The 13,643-nt window shown below is 51.3% G+C and overlaps 1 protein-coding gene across 1 annotated transcript in view; it reads right to left on the bottom strand.

The window, feature by feature from the left end:
* Nucleotides 1–13,643, bottom strand: part of ATP9A (ATPase phospholipid transporting 9A (putative)) — a 162,503-nt gene that overhangs the window by 135,327 nt on the left and 13,533 nt on the right. Inside the window, exons 2-3 of the mRNA XM_030887051.2 lie at nt 4,580–4,724; nt 898–1,011 (exon numbers count right to left, since the gene is read on the bottom strand). Of these exons, the coding sequence (XP_030742911.2) occupies nt 898–1,011; nt 4,580–4,724 (259 nt within the window). The remainder of the gene's footprint in view (nt 1–897; nt 1,012–4,579; nt 4,725–13,643) is intronic.

Raw genomic sequence — 13,643 nt, 5'->3', positions numbered from 1 at the left:
TGAACCCAGGCCACCTCTCAGTGACCGAACAGACTGGCACACGGTGCCGGGGGCTGCCCTCCACCAGGAGCTCCTAGAGACGGTGGGACAAACGTGGAGCAAGCTCGGTCATAAGGGAGGCCAGGCTTACCGGTCTAAATAGGACCGGTAACCCCCCACGTGCGAGACAGTGGCCCGAGTCACCCTTCAGATCTGGTACAGAACTCCCCTCTACAAACAGAAAGTCAGCACAGCACGTGGGCCCTCACGGGAAGCAGATCCTGCACAGGGAGCTCGGGAGGGCGCGGGGTCTGCTCGGGGTCTGGCAGGGAAGGAGCTGAAACTACCTACCTGCTCTGTAAGCCTTCACGGAAGCCACAATGAAAAGTTACAAACAAGAGCAAAGAAATCCACCTACGTGAGACCCAAAGGTCAACAAATACGCTTGGGGGAGGGGGAAGGAAACTAGAGTGCAGGAAATAGAACAACCAGACTGCAATTAATGAGTCTGCTGACACCTGGTGGAAAAGACCAGTGAACAACTCATATGCAAACTAGGCAAAGGGGACCCCAGTTCTTGCATGGATAATGTAATAAAATATTATCATTATTTATCTACTGTATCTTAAGTCAATCACCATTCCAGACACACAACAAGGGAGGCAAAGAAATTCCTGCTTCTAGCCTTCTCAGGACCCCAGGAAATCACATCCGCACCAGTGTGAACCCCCCAACCACTCTGCAAGGGTCTCCTCACAACCTTACAGGGCAGCGTGGAGCCCCCGGGGCTTCTGAGGCTGTCAATCTTTACAGGAACAGATAACCTCATATTTCTCCCTCTGGGGTAAGGGAGGGTTTCGAACAGCCAGCCTTTTGGTTAGCAGACCAAAGCTTACAGATCAGTCACGAGGTACTCACCAGGGGCACCCAGTAGGTATAGAGCGCGCCGAGTCTCATTTCTGGAACAAACTGGGAGCAGGCGAGAAGTAGGAAGTAGAGGTTGAAGAAGTACTTGAACTGGTTGAAGAGCACCTGGGATACAGAGAGAGGGAGAGAGAAGGGAGACGTTACACGCAGGGCTTTGCAGGTACAGCGAGCTGAGGGAGAAGGGAAAAGTCACATGTGCCAAGTCTAAAACATAGGGAAGGGCGGGGCCTAGGGAAAAAAATCCGAAAACAAAAGAAGCAGCAAGGCATGTGGGTGTTATCAGTGATTGTGGAGCCCTACTGGCAGGAGGGGGGAGGGAGGGTCCCCTGGGAGCAGGCACCACCTCAGCCTGTGTATAATCTGAAAGTGCCAGGCAGAACACAAAGCCCATTTGGACAATTCCAGCCCAGGGCAACAAGGCAGACCGGCCCCACGGGTTTCCTGGGCTGAATAATCTTGAGGGGAGCAGAGGTCGCCTTCTTTCCCTCGCAGTGGTTGGTGGGTTCAAACCACTGGCCTTTAGTCAGCAGCCCTGTGCTTAGCGACCGCACCGACAGGGCTGCTCCTGGAAGCACAGGTAAACCAAAGCCAAAATCAAACCACAAATCCACCGCTGTCAAGTCGATTCCGACTCGGAGCTACGGTGCAAGGCGGAGTGCAGCTGCCCCCGGGAGCTTCTAAAGCTGTGGATCTTTGTGGGAGCTAAGGACCTCCTCGTTCTCTGGTGGGTTTTGAACTGCCAGCCTTTTGGTTAGTAGCCAAAGGCTCATAGTTAAGCCTTTTAAAAATGCTGTCTAAGGAAGATGTTTCAATAAGAAATGCTTATGGTGTAAGACTGAATCAAAATATTACAAGATGGACAGTTATGCCCACAGTGTGACTGACTTCAAAGCCATGGTGGCTAGCCTTGATCCATGGGCAGTGCTGCGTCTCCTCCAGGCTAAGGCAGGGCAGAGGTAGGGTCCTGGGTGCCTTGCTCCTGCCCTGTCATGGGGAGAGTTTGGTGGCTGTGGCAGTTACGTCATAGCATGTCAACTTCAAGATCTATAAAAGGGTAGGGGTAGGGTTTAGCCTGATAGTGAGTCCTTGTAGGTGTGGCCTTCCCATAATGAGAACACTGGGCACTCCCTCGCCCCCATCCCCTGCCACCTTCACCTCCCTGCTGGCTGGCCCTGGTTGCTGCCAGAGCGCTGTGATGCTGCCACAACCATTGGATCCACAGGACTCCGCACCCACTGGCTGTGATCTCCCTGAATCTGCATCATTGCCTGTGGCTGCGTGAGTCTGAAGAGGGACTTACGGACTAGGATCAGACTTATGGACTTGATCTGGAGTGGACTAGGATGTTTCCTTGATATGTAATTATTTCTTGATATAAAGGGCTCTCTTACACATACATGAGTGTCACTGAATTTGTTTTTCTAGTCAATCCAGCCTAAATCAGTGACCCAGGGCTCCAGATGACACGGCTTTAAGATCTGAGACTCAGGTCCACAGATCCGGCCGACTTCTCCCCCCACCACCTGACTCGCACTACGGCCAACAATGAGCGCACCTTCATCGCCGTCAAGCTAGAGGGGCGTGCAGCGCGGCCCGGTGGGCGACATCAAGTGCTTTGAGCAGAAGGGCTTCCATCTGGTGGGCATGAAGTTAGTTCAGGCCTCTGAGGAACAGCGGAAGCAGCACTCCATTGCCCTGAAAGACCGCCCCTTCTTCCCAGGGCTGGTGAAGCACATGAATTAGGGACCATTGTGGCCATGGTCTGGGAGGGGCTGAATGTGGTGGAGATGGGCGGGTGGTGCTGGGAGAGACCAACCCAGCAGATTCTAAGCCAGCCACCATCCGAGGGGACTTCTGTATTCACGTTGGCAGGAACATCATTCAGGGCAGTGATTCGGTCAAGAGCGCCGAGAAAGAAATCGGCCTCTGGTTCAAGCCGGAGGAATTGGTGGCCTACACATCTTCTGGCTATGACTGGACAGGACAGAGCAGTCCCGTCAGCACTGTGCCTGTCCTCTGGACAGCTCTTCTTCTGGGGTTGGAAGCAATAGGATTGATGTCCTGTCTCCTTCCAAAGCACACTGACCCATAAAATAAAGTCTTTGGAGACTGGGGGGGGGAAAAAAAAAAGAACTGAGACTCTAAATCTCAGATACTGAGATTTGGGAAGCCAGAGATGGTAAGATTTAAAACCACCCTTAAAATAAAACTCTAAATGGATCCAAAGCTGTTGGAGTGAGGTGCTTGCTGACTCGGTCCCAACAAAAGAATGACACACGGCCGGGTCCTGCCTGTATCGGCCTCACCATCACCGCTGTGTCTGAGCCCACTGTTGCAGGCCCTGTGTCTATCCAGCTCACTGACGGGCTGACCTCCGTCACCAGGGCGACGACCTTCTCCAGGGACTGGACCGGTCTGATAACGAGCCCAAAGAACATGAAATGAAGCCTCGCCCTTCTCACTTCTAAGGAGCGTGCTGGCTGTGGTTCCTCCAAAAACAGACGGGCTCTGTTGTTCTGGCAGTTCACGGCACTTCCCATCTTCTTCACCAATACCGAGATCCAAAGAAAGCAGCCGTTCTTCCTCCAGCAGAATCTTCCTGATTCTTCTCGAGCCGGCTTTTGCTTGCACATGAAGTGACGAACAATAGCAGGGCTTGGGCCAGGCCTACCTCAAGGTGACATGTTTGCTTAGTCTATAGTGCATCTGTGTGTCTGCTAACACTGTCTTTCCGGGCCTGCGCCCCCTTACACACACACACACACACCACACCACACACACAAACACATACCACACACACACACACACACACACACACACACCACACCACACCACACCACACCACACCACACACACTTGCAGCACTGGAAACAGTGGCTGCTGCTGCTCCAAAGGCTGAGACTGAGCTGGATAAAACAGGGATTTAATTTTGTGCTCGTGTGCCAGACGGTTGCTAGGAACAGGTACCTGAAAGGGTGTACCTGAACGTGGGAACCCTGTAAGCCAGACTAAAATCATAATCAAATCAACGGCAACTCACAAACACGTTAGTAACAATTCCCTCTCCAGGTGGCAGGATTAAAATGTATCTCCTCCTTCCCTTAACTCCCAGCTTCTCCTTATTCAACATGTTACGAAGTGATGAGAGATAAAAACTCTAAGCATGACTTGTCTTTTTTTTCCTCTTTTTGGTTTTAGATATAATGCTAAAGGAACCTGGTGGCACAACGGATTTGGTGTGTGACCGCTAACTCAAAGGCCGACCGTTCAAACCCACCGGCCACTCTGCTCCCCAAGAGATCTAGGGCCTCAGAAAGCGCACTTTGTCCTGCGGGGTCCCAGGGAGTCCGAATCGCCATGACTGCGGTGGGGAAAGAGGCAATGTTTGCTTCCCCAACTGCTTTTTCTCTCCAGGTAGACAGATCAATGTGAGCTGGCCAGGGGGAGCCTGCGGGCTTGCCGCATGACGCAGCCCTGGCACGTGCTCAGGAAAGGCAGAGGCCGCCGGTGACGAAGGAGGCACCAAGAAAACCCAGCCGGGCACTTGCCAAACAGCCGCGACGAGGCCTTCATCAGAAGGGGCTTCATCCCCTTATCTTTTCATCCCATGTCCCCCACCTCACACATTCGAGAATGGGAAGAAAAAGAGGGCCTGGTCCCCGCCTATACTTACCCCAGGGAGGAAAGTGAAGAAGTTGTACTTCTGGTTATTGATGACATTTCGAGGGTACCTCTGGTCCCTCTTCTCAGGGTGCCCCAGCCAGACGGTGCGGGGCCTGGGCTCCCCTCCACCACAGCATCTAAGCCACTCGCAGCACCTGCCGGAGAGACACGCCCACAGTCAAGGCCACGCCTGCAGGACAGAAGCCACGCCCAGTGTCGGCCACGCCCACAAGGAGGTCATGCTCTCGGTGCTGAGACCAGGACCCCACATCCACTCTTTCTTCCCACAATGCACGAAACATGGGTGTTTTGCTTTAAGTTGTCTTCACTGGGGGTGGGGGTGGGGGTGTTGTATCTGAGGCTGTCTAATTAAAAGATGCTTTTAAAAAGTGGGATTCATCTGGAAAGACCAAGAAGAGCTAAGCTTGAGCAGGTAAATACACAGCCAGTACTAATTAGCTCAACTGTGTCCCAATGAGCAGGGGCAGGCAGCCCTGTGCCGGTGAAATAGGAAACCCTCCCTCTATCCGCCAGTGGCTGCATGGCACAGCACGGCCCAGGCTGCTGGCTGCACCCAAGGACCCTCACAGGAGAAGGGACCCACATCCCTCAGCCCCGATCATCCTGTCAGCGCACAGCGGGCTGGAAAAATGGGGTCACCGAGTTGATTTGAGCTTGAGGTACAGATGGACCACTGTGACTGACCCCCAGGGCCCGCTGTCCTGAAAGGCAGTTCGCTCTCAGACACCCACCTTCCTGCATGCCCGTCCTCCTGGTCACCTGGGGAGCTGGCCTGCTCAGGCTAAACAGCTGCTCGGAGAAGCGTTCCCCAAAAAGGCAGCTTGGACTTTGGTGCGACATACACACGTGTAAACAGGAGGAATTACGATCCTCACAGCACCGCAATGGGAAGACCCTCACCTGAATGACCCACTGTCAACAACCCCCACCAACCACCCCACGGCACACAGGGCAGGGTGATAAACCCATCCACCAGCCCCTTGTGTCTGCCAGCTGAAGTGACAACAAGCAGACTGGCAATGAGGACTTACATAACTGTTGTCCACTGAGGACCCTCCTTGTCCCCTTCCTCCTACAGGCCAGGCCCCAGGTGGAGTGCGCGGTATAGAGCCAGGAGTCCCCTGCCAGCCTGCCCGGCCAGCAAGGGCCCTGGGCATCAGCAACCGAAAGATGGGTGAGCCTGCAAGCAGCCTGCTCCCGCCGCTCAAAAGTTCCGTGAGGAGACGCAATTGCTCTTTCTTAAAAATAGCATCCTTATTCCAGTAAAAGGTGCCTGACAGGGCAGGTTTCACTTCTAGTAACCCATTCCAGCCAGTCACTGTCCACACCGTGCCAAGACTGGTGGCACACGGAGCCCCGCCCCACCCCACCCCTGCTTCCTGGGCCACTCAAGTGTGAGGTGGAAACGTAGGTAGGAGCGAAACGGAAGAAGCAAAAATCAGAAGGGAGGGGAGGAGGGAGGAAGAGGAGGAGACAGGGAGAGGGGTAGGCACAGAAAGAAGGGAGGGAGGGCTTATTTGTAAGAACACACCATTCTATTTGCAGAAATCAAATTCTCTCCCATCCAATCACCAGCTTGTAATGATGGCTCGTGTGTTTTCTCTCTCTCTCACCACTGTATTCTTTCCAACACAACAATCCACTGCCCTCGAGTCAGCTCCGACTCACAGTGACCCTCTATAGATTTCCCAAGACTGTAAATCTTTATGGGAGCAACCAGCCTCGCCTTTGCCCCTCAGAGCAGATGGTGGGTTTGAACTACTGGCTTTGTGACTAGCAGACCAAAACTTACCCGCCAGCGCCAATGGTAAATGTAGTTAAGAGAATGATACAGGCAGGTTGGTTGTATATATGATTTTCCCTGTTTTGTTTTTAGCAGAAGGTTCCACACATCAAGATATCAGGCTAAGCTAGCCAGTCAGGGCTGTGGCAGCAAGGAAGAGCAGGGCTAAAGAAACCTCATACCATCTAAGAAATGAAATACCCGGCTGCCTATAAAGGGCGAGGTGGAGCATCTGGGTCTGAGGTAATATTCCACAAAATGCCAAGGGGGCCTGGGTTTCAATAGCTGTGACCTTTCAGACACAGGTTGCTCTCCTTCCTTGAGAATCCCCTTGGTGGATTTGAACTGCCAGCCTTTTAGTTATCCCAAGGTGCTTACCCACTGACATGACCCAGGACTCCACTGTGTGGCCTTCAGTATGACTGAAGGTCAAATATACCTGGGGCCCTGGTGGTGCAGGGGTTATGCATTGAGCTGCTAACTGCAAGGTCAGCAGTTTGAAACCAACGGCCACTCCAAGAGAAAAAGAGGAGGTCTTCTACTCTTGTAACGAGTTCCAGCCTCAGAAACTCAGAGGCAGGTCTACCCTGTCCTATAGGGTCTCTATGAGTCGGAATTGATTGGATAGCACTGAGAAGGTCAAATATACCAAGAGCTAGACACTAATACCATTAGTATTTCATTCCAAATAATTACCAACCTCTTTCCCAGTGTTCAAACTCTGATTTTGGAATTGTCTTCTAAGAAGCAAAGACCAGAGACTCATTAAAACAAACAAGCAAATGTTTTTTCTTCATATTATGCTCAACAAGTATTTACTAATTATTAATACCTAATAAATATTACTAAATGCCCAATTCGAATCCCTGCACTAAACTCTTAGGGACACGTTAATGAGCAAGAGAAAGCCATTGTTCTTAGACCTCCAGGAGCTTCAAGAGAAAACCAACATTAAAAATAATTGTGCTCCAGCCTAATAAATAAAAGTATAACATAAATGTTTGAGTATAGATGTCTTACACCAAATAAATGCCATATGGTCTAAAAACAAAACAAAACCAGAGGCTGAGTCTAGATCTCAAGGTCTCAAAATGAGCTGTGTACAACCATGTTCACAGCAACACTGCTCCCAAAGCCAAAAAACTCAAACCAAACACTGCCATCCAGTCGGTTCCAATTCACAGCGACCCTATAGGACAAAGTAGAACTGCTCCTGTGGGTTTTCAAGCCTGTAAATCTTTACATGAGCAGAAAGCCTTGTTTTTCTCCCATAAAGTGGTTGGTGGTTTCGAACTGCTGACCTTGTGCTAATCCACTACAACACCAGGGCTCTTAGATGGAAAGAAGCATCACGTGCCCACCAACAAATGGATCAACCAAATGAGGTATCAACGTACAACGGACTATTACCCAGGCAGAGAGAAAATGGAGTTCGGATTTAAGGGTGCTCTGACCAGACAGTGGAAAAATTCAATTGTTTTCTCATTCCATTTTTCCCAACAAACTTTTTGAAGCCCCGATACACTATGACAGCGGTTCTCAACCTGTGGGTCGTGACCTCTTTGGGGGTCGAATGGCCCTTTTACAGGGGTCGCCCGATTCATCACAGTAGCAAAATGACAGTGATGAAGTAGCAATGAAAATGATTATATGGTTGGGGGATCACCAGCACATGAGGAGCTGTATGAAAGGGTCGCGGCATGAGGAAGGTTGAGAACCACATGAATCAACCTTGAAAAAAACATGCTGTTCAATGAAAGCATCAGACCTCGGAGGATAAATGAAATAGAAACGAAGTTCACATGCGGGAAAGGGGCCCCAGTGAGAGAAGGGAGGCAGGCCCAGTGTCCATGTGAGGCACTAAGAACACTTGGAAATGAACTGTTAATGACAGTGACCCACCTGGGTGAACGTCATGAACATCACTGAATTATAGGTGGGGTTCATAAGAAACATCACCCAAAGATCCTGAGATCGAACACAATCCCAGTCATCCTCCGTCTCTCTGATGGGCGCTCCAGACCACAGCTAACCCAGCAGGTGATGCTACTCACCTGGAAACAGCAACTGATCTGGTGGAGAAGGGCTGGAGTCTGCGGTACAGTGACACCCCGCTCGCTGAACCCAATTCATTCCAAATCCACATTTGAACACTGCAAAGCTCCCCACAAGGAATCGTGGAAAAGCGAATAATTGCTTCTAAGGTCCCCAAATTACACTTAAAAATTCATTTTTCCAGGGCTTTAAAACACTAAGGAGGCATTTCGCCTTCTCACATATCACTGTCTTGTATACACTATCGCCATGAAGTTATTTCTATCCAAATTAACAGCCATTTTTCAACCTCTTCAGTGGTCTGGGTTCTTTGTTTAGTGGTTAGCAATTTCGCACCTCTTGATACACCTTCGCTGCTTTAATCACATTTCTCCCCTCCAAAGTGTTGGCAATGTCAACTCAACCACGTTGAATTCAGCCCCCAAATCTGACTCAAATTTCACAATGATTTCTCTCATGCTTTGGGGCCACCGCTACAACATTTCACGCAAATAAAACTGGGGGGGGGGGTGAGGGGAGGACAAGGGGCAGAAGCACAAGTTGTTGTTTGTTTTTGTTTTCATTTTAAAGAGCTTGATTACAGGTTGTTAATATTCATGAACATTTCAGAGCACCTTAGACTTCTATTAAGATTTTTGGTAACAGGTCTTTAAATTTTGCATGATGGTTCTTTTTCTCCTGATTCCCAGGCAAGAGTACTGTAGTGTGTTGTTCAACAGATGTGAATTTGATTGAAGAGTTTATCCTTAATCACCTGAGACATCAATCCATGGTTGGTTCTTTTTTTTTTTCCTCCATGGGTGGTTCTATGGTAGTTTTATAACTGTCCCTTGTAGCTTTGGCAAGTTTGTCTTCTGAAACACATGAAACTCCCTCGAATGGCGAATGTTTTCAGGCACCGATGACACACGCACTATCTGTTGTCTGAGCAAGAGCGGCGCTTTGACTGAATGGCAACAATCTTCGCACATACTGGTCAGTGCCATCGAATGTGGATCACAAGTCCTCCAACTGTCGCCATTAACCGCTCTGGAAATTTTCATCACCCTTCCTCAATCTTCTTTGAGCCCCATTGTTTCCTTTTGTACCAAAGGACAATAGGAAAGCCTGCCTTGACTAATTAGTATGAGGACTAGCGGTTTAAGTGTCTACAAAAGCCCTACCTGGAGAACGTAGCATCAGGATCAGAAAAAGGCTTAAGAACAACCTGCGAAATGTAGAGGGCACATCGATGCTCGCTATAAAGCAGAGGCCTCGTAGCAATGCGTGATGATGAAGATCAGAATGGATGACAACTCAACAAACAGAAAGCAAAGATCCTCACAAACTGGACTGAGAAACAGAGAATAGCTTGAAGCTGTCACGGATTTCATTTGACTTGGATCCACAATCGATGCCCGTGGTATCAAGAACTCAACCGATGACTTCCTGCACCGGGCAAATCTGCTGCAAGAGACCTCCTCTTGAAATTGTTGACGAGCAAGGACGTCGCCTTAAGTGCACCTGACCCACGCCAGGGATGTGTACTCACAGCAGACACATGCGAGACCTGGCCAATGAATACGGAAGACGGGATGGCTTGGAAGTATGACCCTGGCAAAGAACAGTGAGTGCATATATCATGGGCTGTCAGATCATAAGCAAATCTCTTACAGGAAGAACAGCCAGACGAATGGTCCATCAAAGTAAAGGACGGTCGCACGCCTACTTCAGGTTCACGTGCTTTGTAAACATCAGGGACCAATACAAATAAGAGACCAGCGGTCCCTGGAGAAGGACATCATGCTTAGGGAAGGAAAGGGAGGGTCAGTGAAAAAGAGGAAGACCCCAAACAAGATGGACTGTGTATTAGTCTGGGTAGACTAGAGAAACAAATTCATTCACACAGATGTACGAGAGCAGTTGAATATTGAGAAAACATCCCAGCCTAGTCCAGATCAAGTCCATAAGTCCGACATTAGCCCATATGTCCGATACCAATCTATCAAGTCCTCTTCAGACTCACGAAACATATGCGATGACGCCGAATACAGAAGATCACAGGTCAGTTGGTGGGAAGTCTTGTGGATCCAGTGGCACCGTAAGCATCTCCATGCTGGCAGGGGCCTCCACATGGCTTCCCTGGCTCCACAGGTCTGGTTCCATCTGCCTCTCTCCACAGGGATGTCTTGCAGGGAGTGGGCAGAGAGAGTATCTCCTGCCTCAAAGGATGAAATACAGGAGTTCCCAGAATCCTCAGGAGAAGGTCAGGCCTACACAGAGGCTTTATTGGCTATATCCTGATTGACAGGCTAGACTCCACCCCTACACTCTTAATCCTCAAATTGACACCGTGTTGACGTCGAATTGATGTCATTGCATGTGTTACCTAAGTCAGAAGAGGACTTTATAAATCGGTATCGGACATATGGGCTAATATCAGACTTAGGGACTTGATCTGGACTGGACTGGACTATTTTCTCAACATTCAATTGCTCTTGTATATAAAGTTATTTCTTATACACGAGTGTCTATAATTTGTTTCTCTAGTCTACCCAGACTAACACAATAGGTGACAGAATTTCCAGAGAGAAGAACAAGCATCATGGTGGGTGAGCAGACAGGGAAACACCCGGGGACAATGTTTCTGGAAAAGGCAACTCGTGCAACCAGGAGCTAACCCTCCACACCTGGCCCTGTCGGTGTCAGACAGCACTCGGTAAATATTTGCTGAACCGCCTGCATGAGGCCCTACACCCATGACACACTTTACTGTTCTCTGCCAATATCATACTGCAGAGAGTCCGGGAAGTGACATCTCCAGGCGGATGCTGGGGAGATGGAGGAGGAAGGCATCTAACAAATGAGAGGAGGCTAGAAAAGCGGCCTCGAGGCGGCCTGTGCGCTTCCCCAGGGGGCGCGCAGTGATGCGTGGAGACAGTTCTGGTTGCCACGCCTGGGACAGGCAGTGTCACTGACAGGAAGGATGGGGAGGCCAGGGATGTCGCCGGCATCCCTGTGCACGGGACAGCCCCCGAGACAGAGAAATGTCCGGCTCCGGCTGTCTGCCGTTACAGAGCCCTGAAGTAGCCCAGCCCGCGTCTTCAAGGAGGGAACTCGCCACGCTGTCCAATCCCATTGGACCCTCAAATGTGACACTGACTCTGTTCCCTGCGTTTTACTTCGCTCATTTCATTCATGTAAATAGTGACATGTGTCGAGCAAGGACGCCCAGACAGCAGGTCTAGAATGCTGGGATCCAAATTGCCAAGGGCAGATGCCTCTGGTCCTAGAGGGGAGCTGAGGAGAATGCGTGGCTCTCTGCTCCAAATATTTGTTCCTAAATGGCTGGAGCTCTTATTCCTGTAACTGTTGTCATGTTGTTGTTGGACGCCATCAAGTCCGCGCTGACCCGCAGTGGCCCCGTGGATCATAGGAGGTGACCCTGCCAGCCTGCACCAGCCGCACTCTCGTAGCCAGGTGTGCGCCAGCGTCTTGGCCACGGTGTCAGTCTGTCTCACAGCCGGCCTTCGTCTCTTGGCTGGCCTCCACGTCAGCGAGCAGGCTGTCCTTCTCCAGGGACTGGTCTCCACGGCTACCAGGTCCAAAAAGCAGGTATAGTTGCAAGTCAGGAAGACACAAGATGGGAGCTGGTCCACCACAGCCCGAGTGGGTGACCAGCCCCAGGAAGGAGCCACCTGGTGAAAAGAGCCAAGGTGCCCCGGCCGTTTCTCCTTCTGTGGAAAGCTCAGGCTCTCAGGAGGGTGTGTCCTACCCCTCCTGTGCCTGACACCAGCAGAGAGGACTGTGGGAGGAAGCTCCCGGCAGCAAGGCCACAGAGAGCAGAGCCCGGACAGGGCTGGGTGAGGCAGACAGACTCATTGGCATAATGGCCTGGAGGCCCTTACCGGGCTGAGGGCGGGGACCTGAGCATTGGCCGGACAGGATGGCCGAGTGGGGCTGGGGTGGGGTTGGGGGAGGGGAGATCATAAGGCAAACAATGGGATCTTTCTGGATTTTTAAATTAGAACAAAACAAGGAGAACGTGTTTGCAGTAAGTGCCGTGACTGACTACAAATGATTGTTTTCCAAACTTTTCGTCGCAGACATAGAAACATAAACAGTGCTCAGAAAAGGCGGAAAGACCGTGTTAAGAAATGTATGAGGGATCCCCCTCATCCCCCACTGTTCACAGCAGCCATCAGCCAAGAGGGGCCAGGTCTCTTGAGAGAGACCTCTGACCCCCATGTCCCTGACTGAAGCCTTGCCCTCAGCACGGGGCCTACCACCACTCTCCTCCCTGCCAGCCAGTCGGTGCTGACCCCCATGGACCCCACAGGACAGGGCAGAACTGCCCCTGGGAGTCACCAAGATCATAACTACTTAGGGAAGCACAAAGCCCCATCTTTCCCCTGCCGGTGGTTTTGAACTGCCGACCTTGCTGGGAGCAGCCTAACGCATAACCACCATGCTACTGGGCCCTCCTGCCAAGGCAGCTTCAGGAGTCCCAGTGCTGGCCTCCTCCCTCCCAGGTCTCCTCACTTCTCTTCCCAGGGCACAAGCCTTCACCCCCTCTCCTGTCAGTGCTCCCTGTCCTCACAGTCTCTCCTGTCAGTGCTCCCTGTCCTCACAGTCTCTCCTGTCAGTGCTCCCTGTCCTCACACACTCTCCTGTCAGTGCTCCCTGTCCTCACAGTCTCTCCTGTCAGTGCTCCCTGTCCTCACAGTCTCTCCTGTCAGTGCTCCCTGTGCTCACAGTCTCTCCTGTCAGTGCTCCCTGTCCTCACACACTCTCCTGTCAGTGCTCCTTGTCCTCAGTCTCTCCTGTCAGTGCTCCCTGTCCTCACAGTCTCTCCTGTCAGTGCTCCCTGTGCTCACCCCCTCTCCTGTCAGTGCTCCCTATCCTCACAGTCTCTGTCAGTGCTCCCTGTGCTCACACCCTCTCCTGTCAGTGTTCCCTGTCCTCACCCCCTCTCCTGTCAATGCTCCCTGTCCTCACAGTCTCTCCTGTCAGTGCTCCCTGTGCTCACAGTCTCTCCTGTCAGTGCTCCCTATCCTCACAGTCTCTCCTGTCAGTGCTCCCTGTGCTCACACACTCTCCTGTCAGTGTTCCCTGTCCTCACCCCCTCTCCTGTCGGTGCTCCCTGGCTCATCCCCTCTCCTGTCAATGCTCCCTGGCTCACCCCCTCTCCTGCCAGTGCTTCCTACTTCTGGAGTTCCAAGTGACTCCCTGGTCT

The sequence above is a fragment of the Echinops telfairi genome, unplaced genomic scaffold (genome assembly GCF_000313985.2).
Source record: "Echinops telfairi isolate 266 unplaced genomic scaffold, ASM31398v2 ScPeMD7_5592;HRSCAF=6446, whole genome shotgun sequence".
Taxonomy (NCBI): Eukaryota; Metazoa; Chordata; class Mammalia; order Afrosoricida; family Tenrecidae; genus Echinops; species Echinops telfairi.
This window is presented reverse-complemented; position numbering and strand designations above follow the sequence as displayed.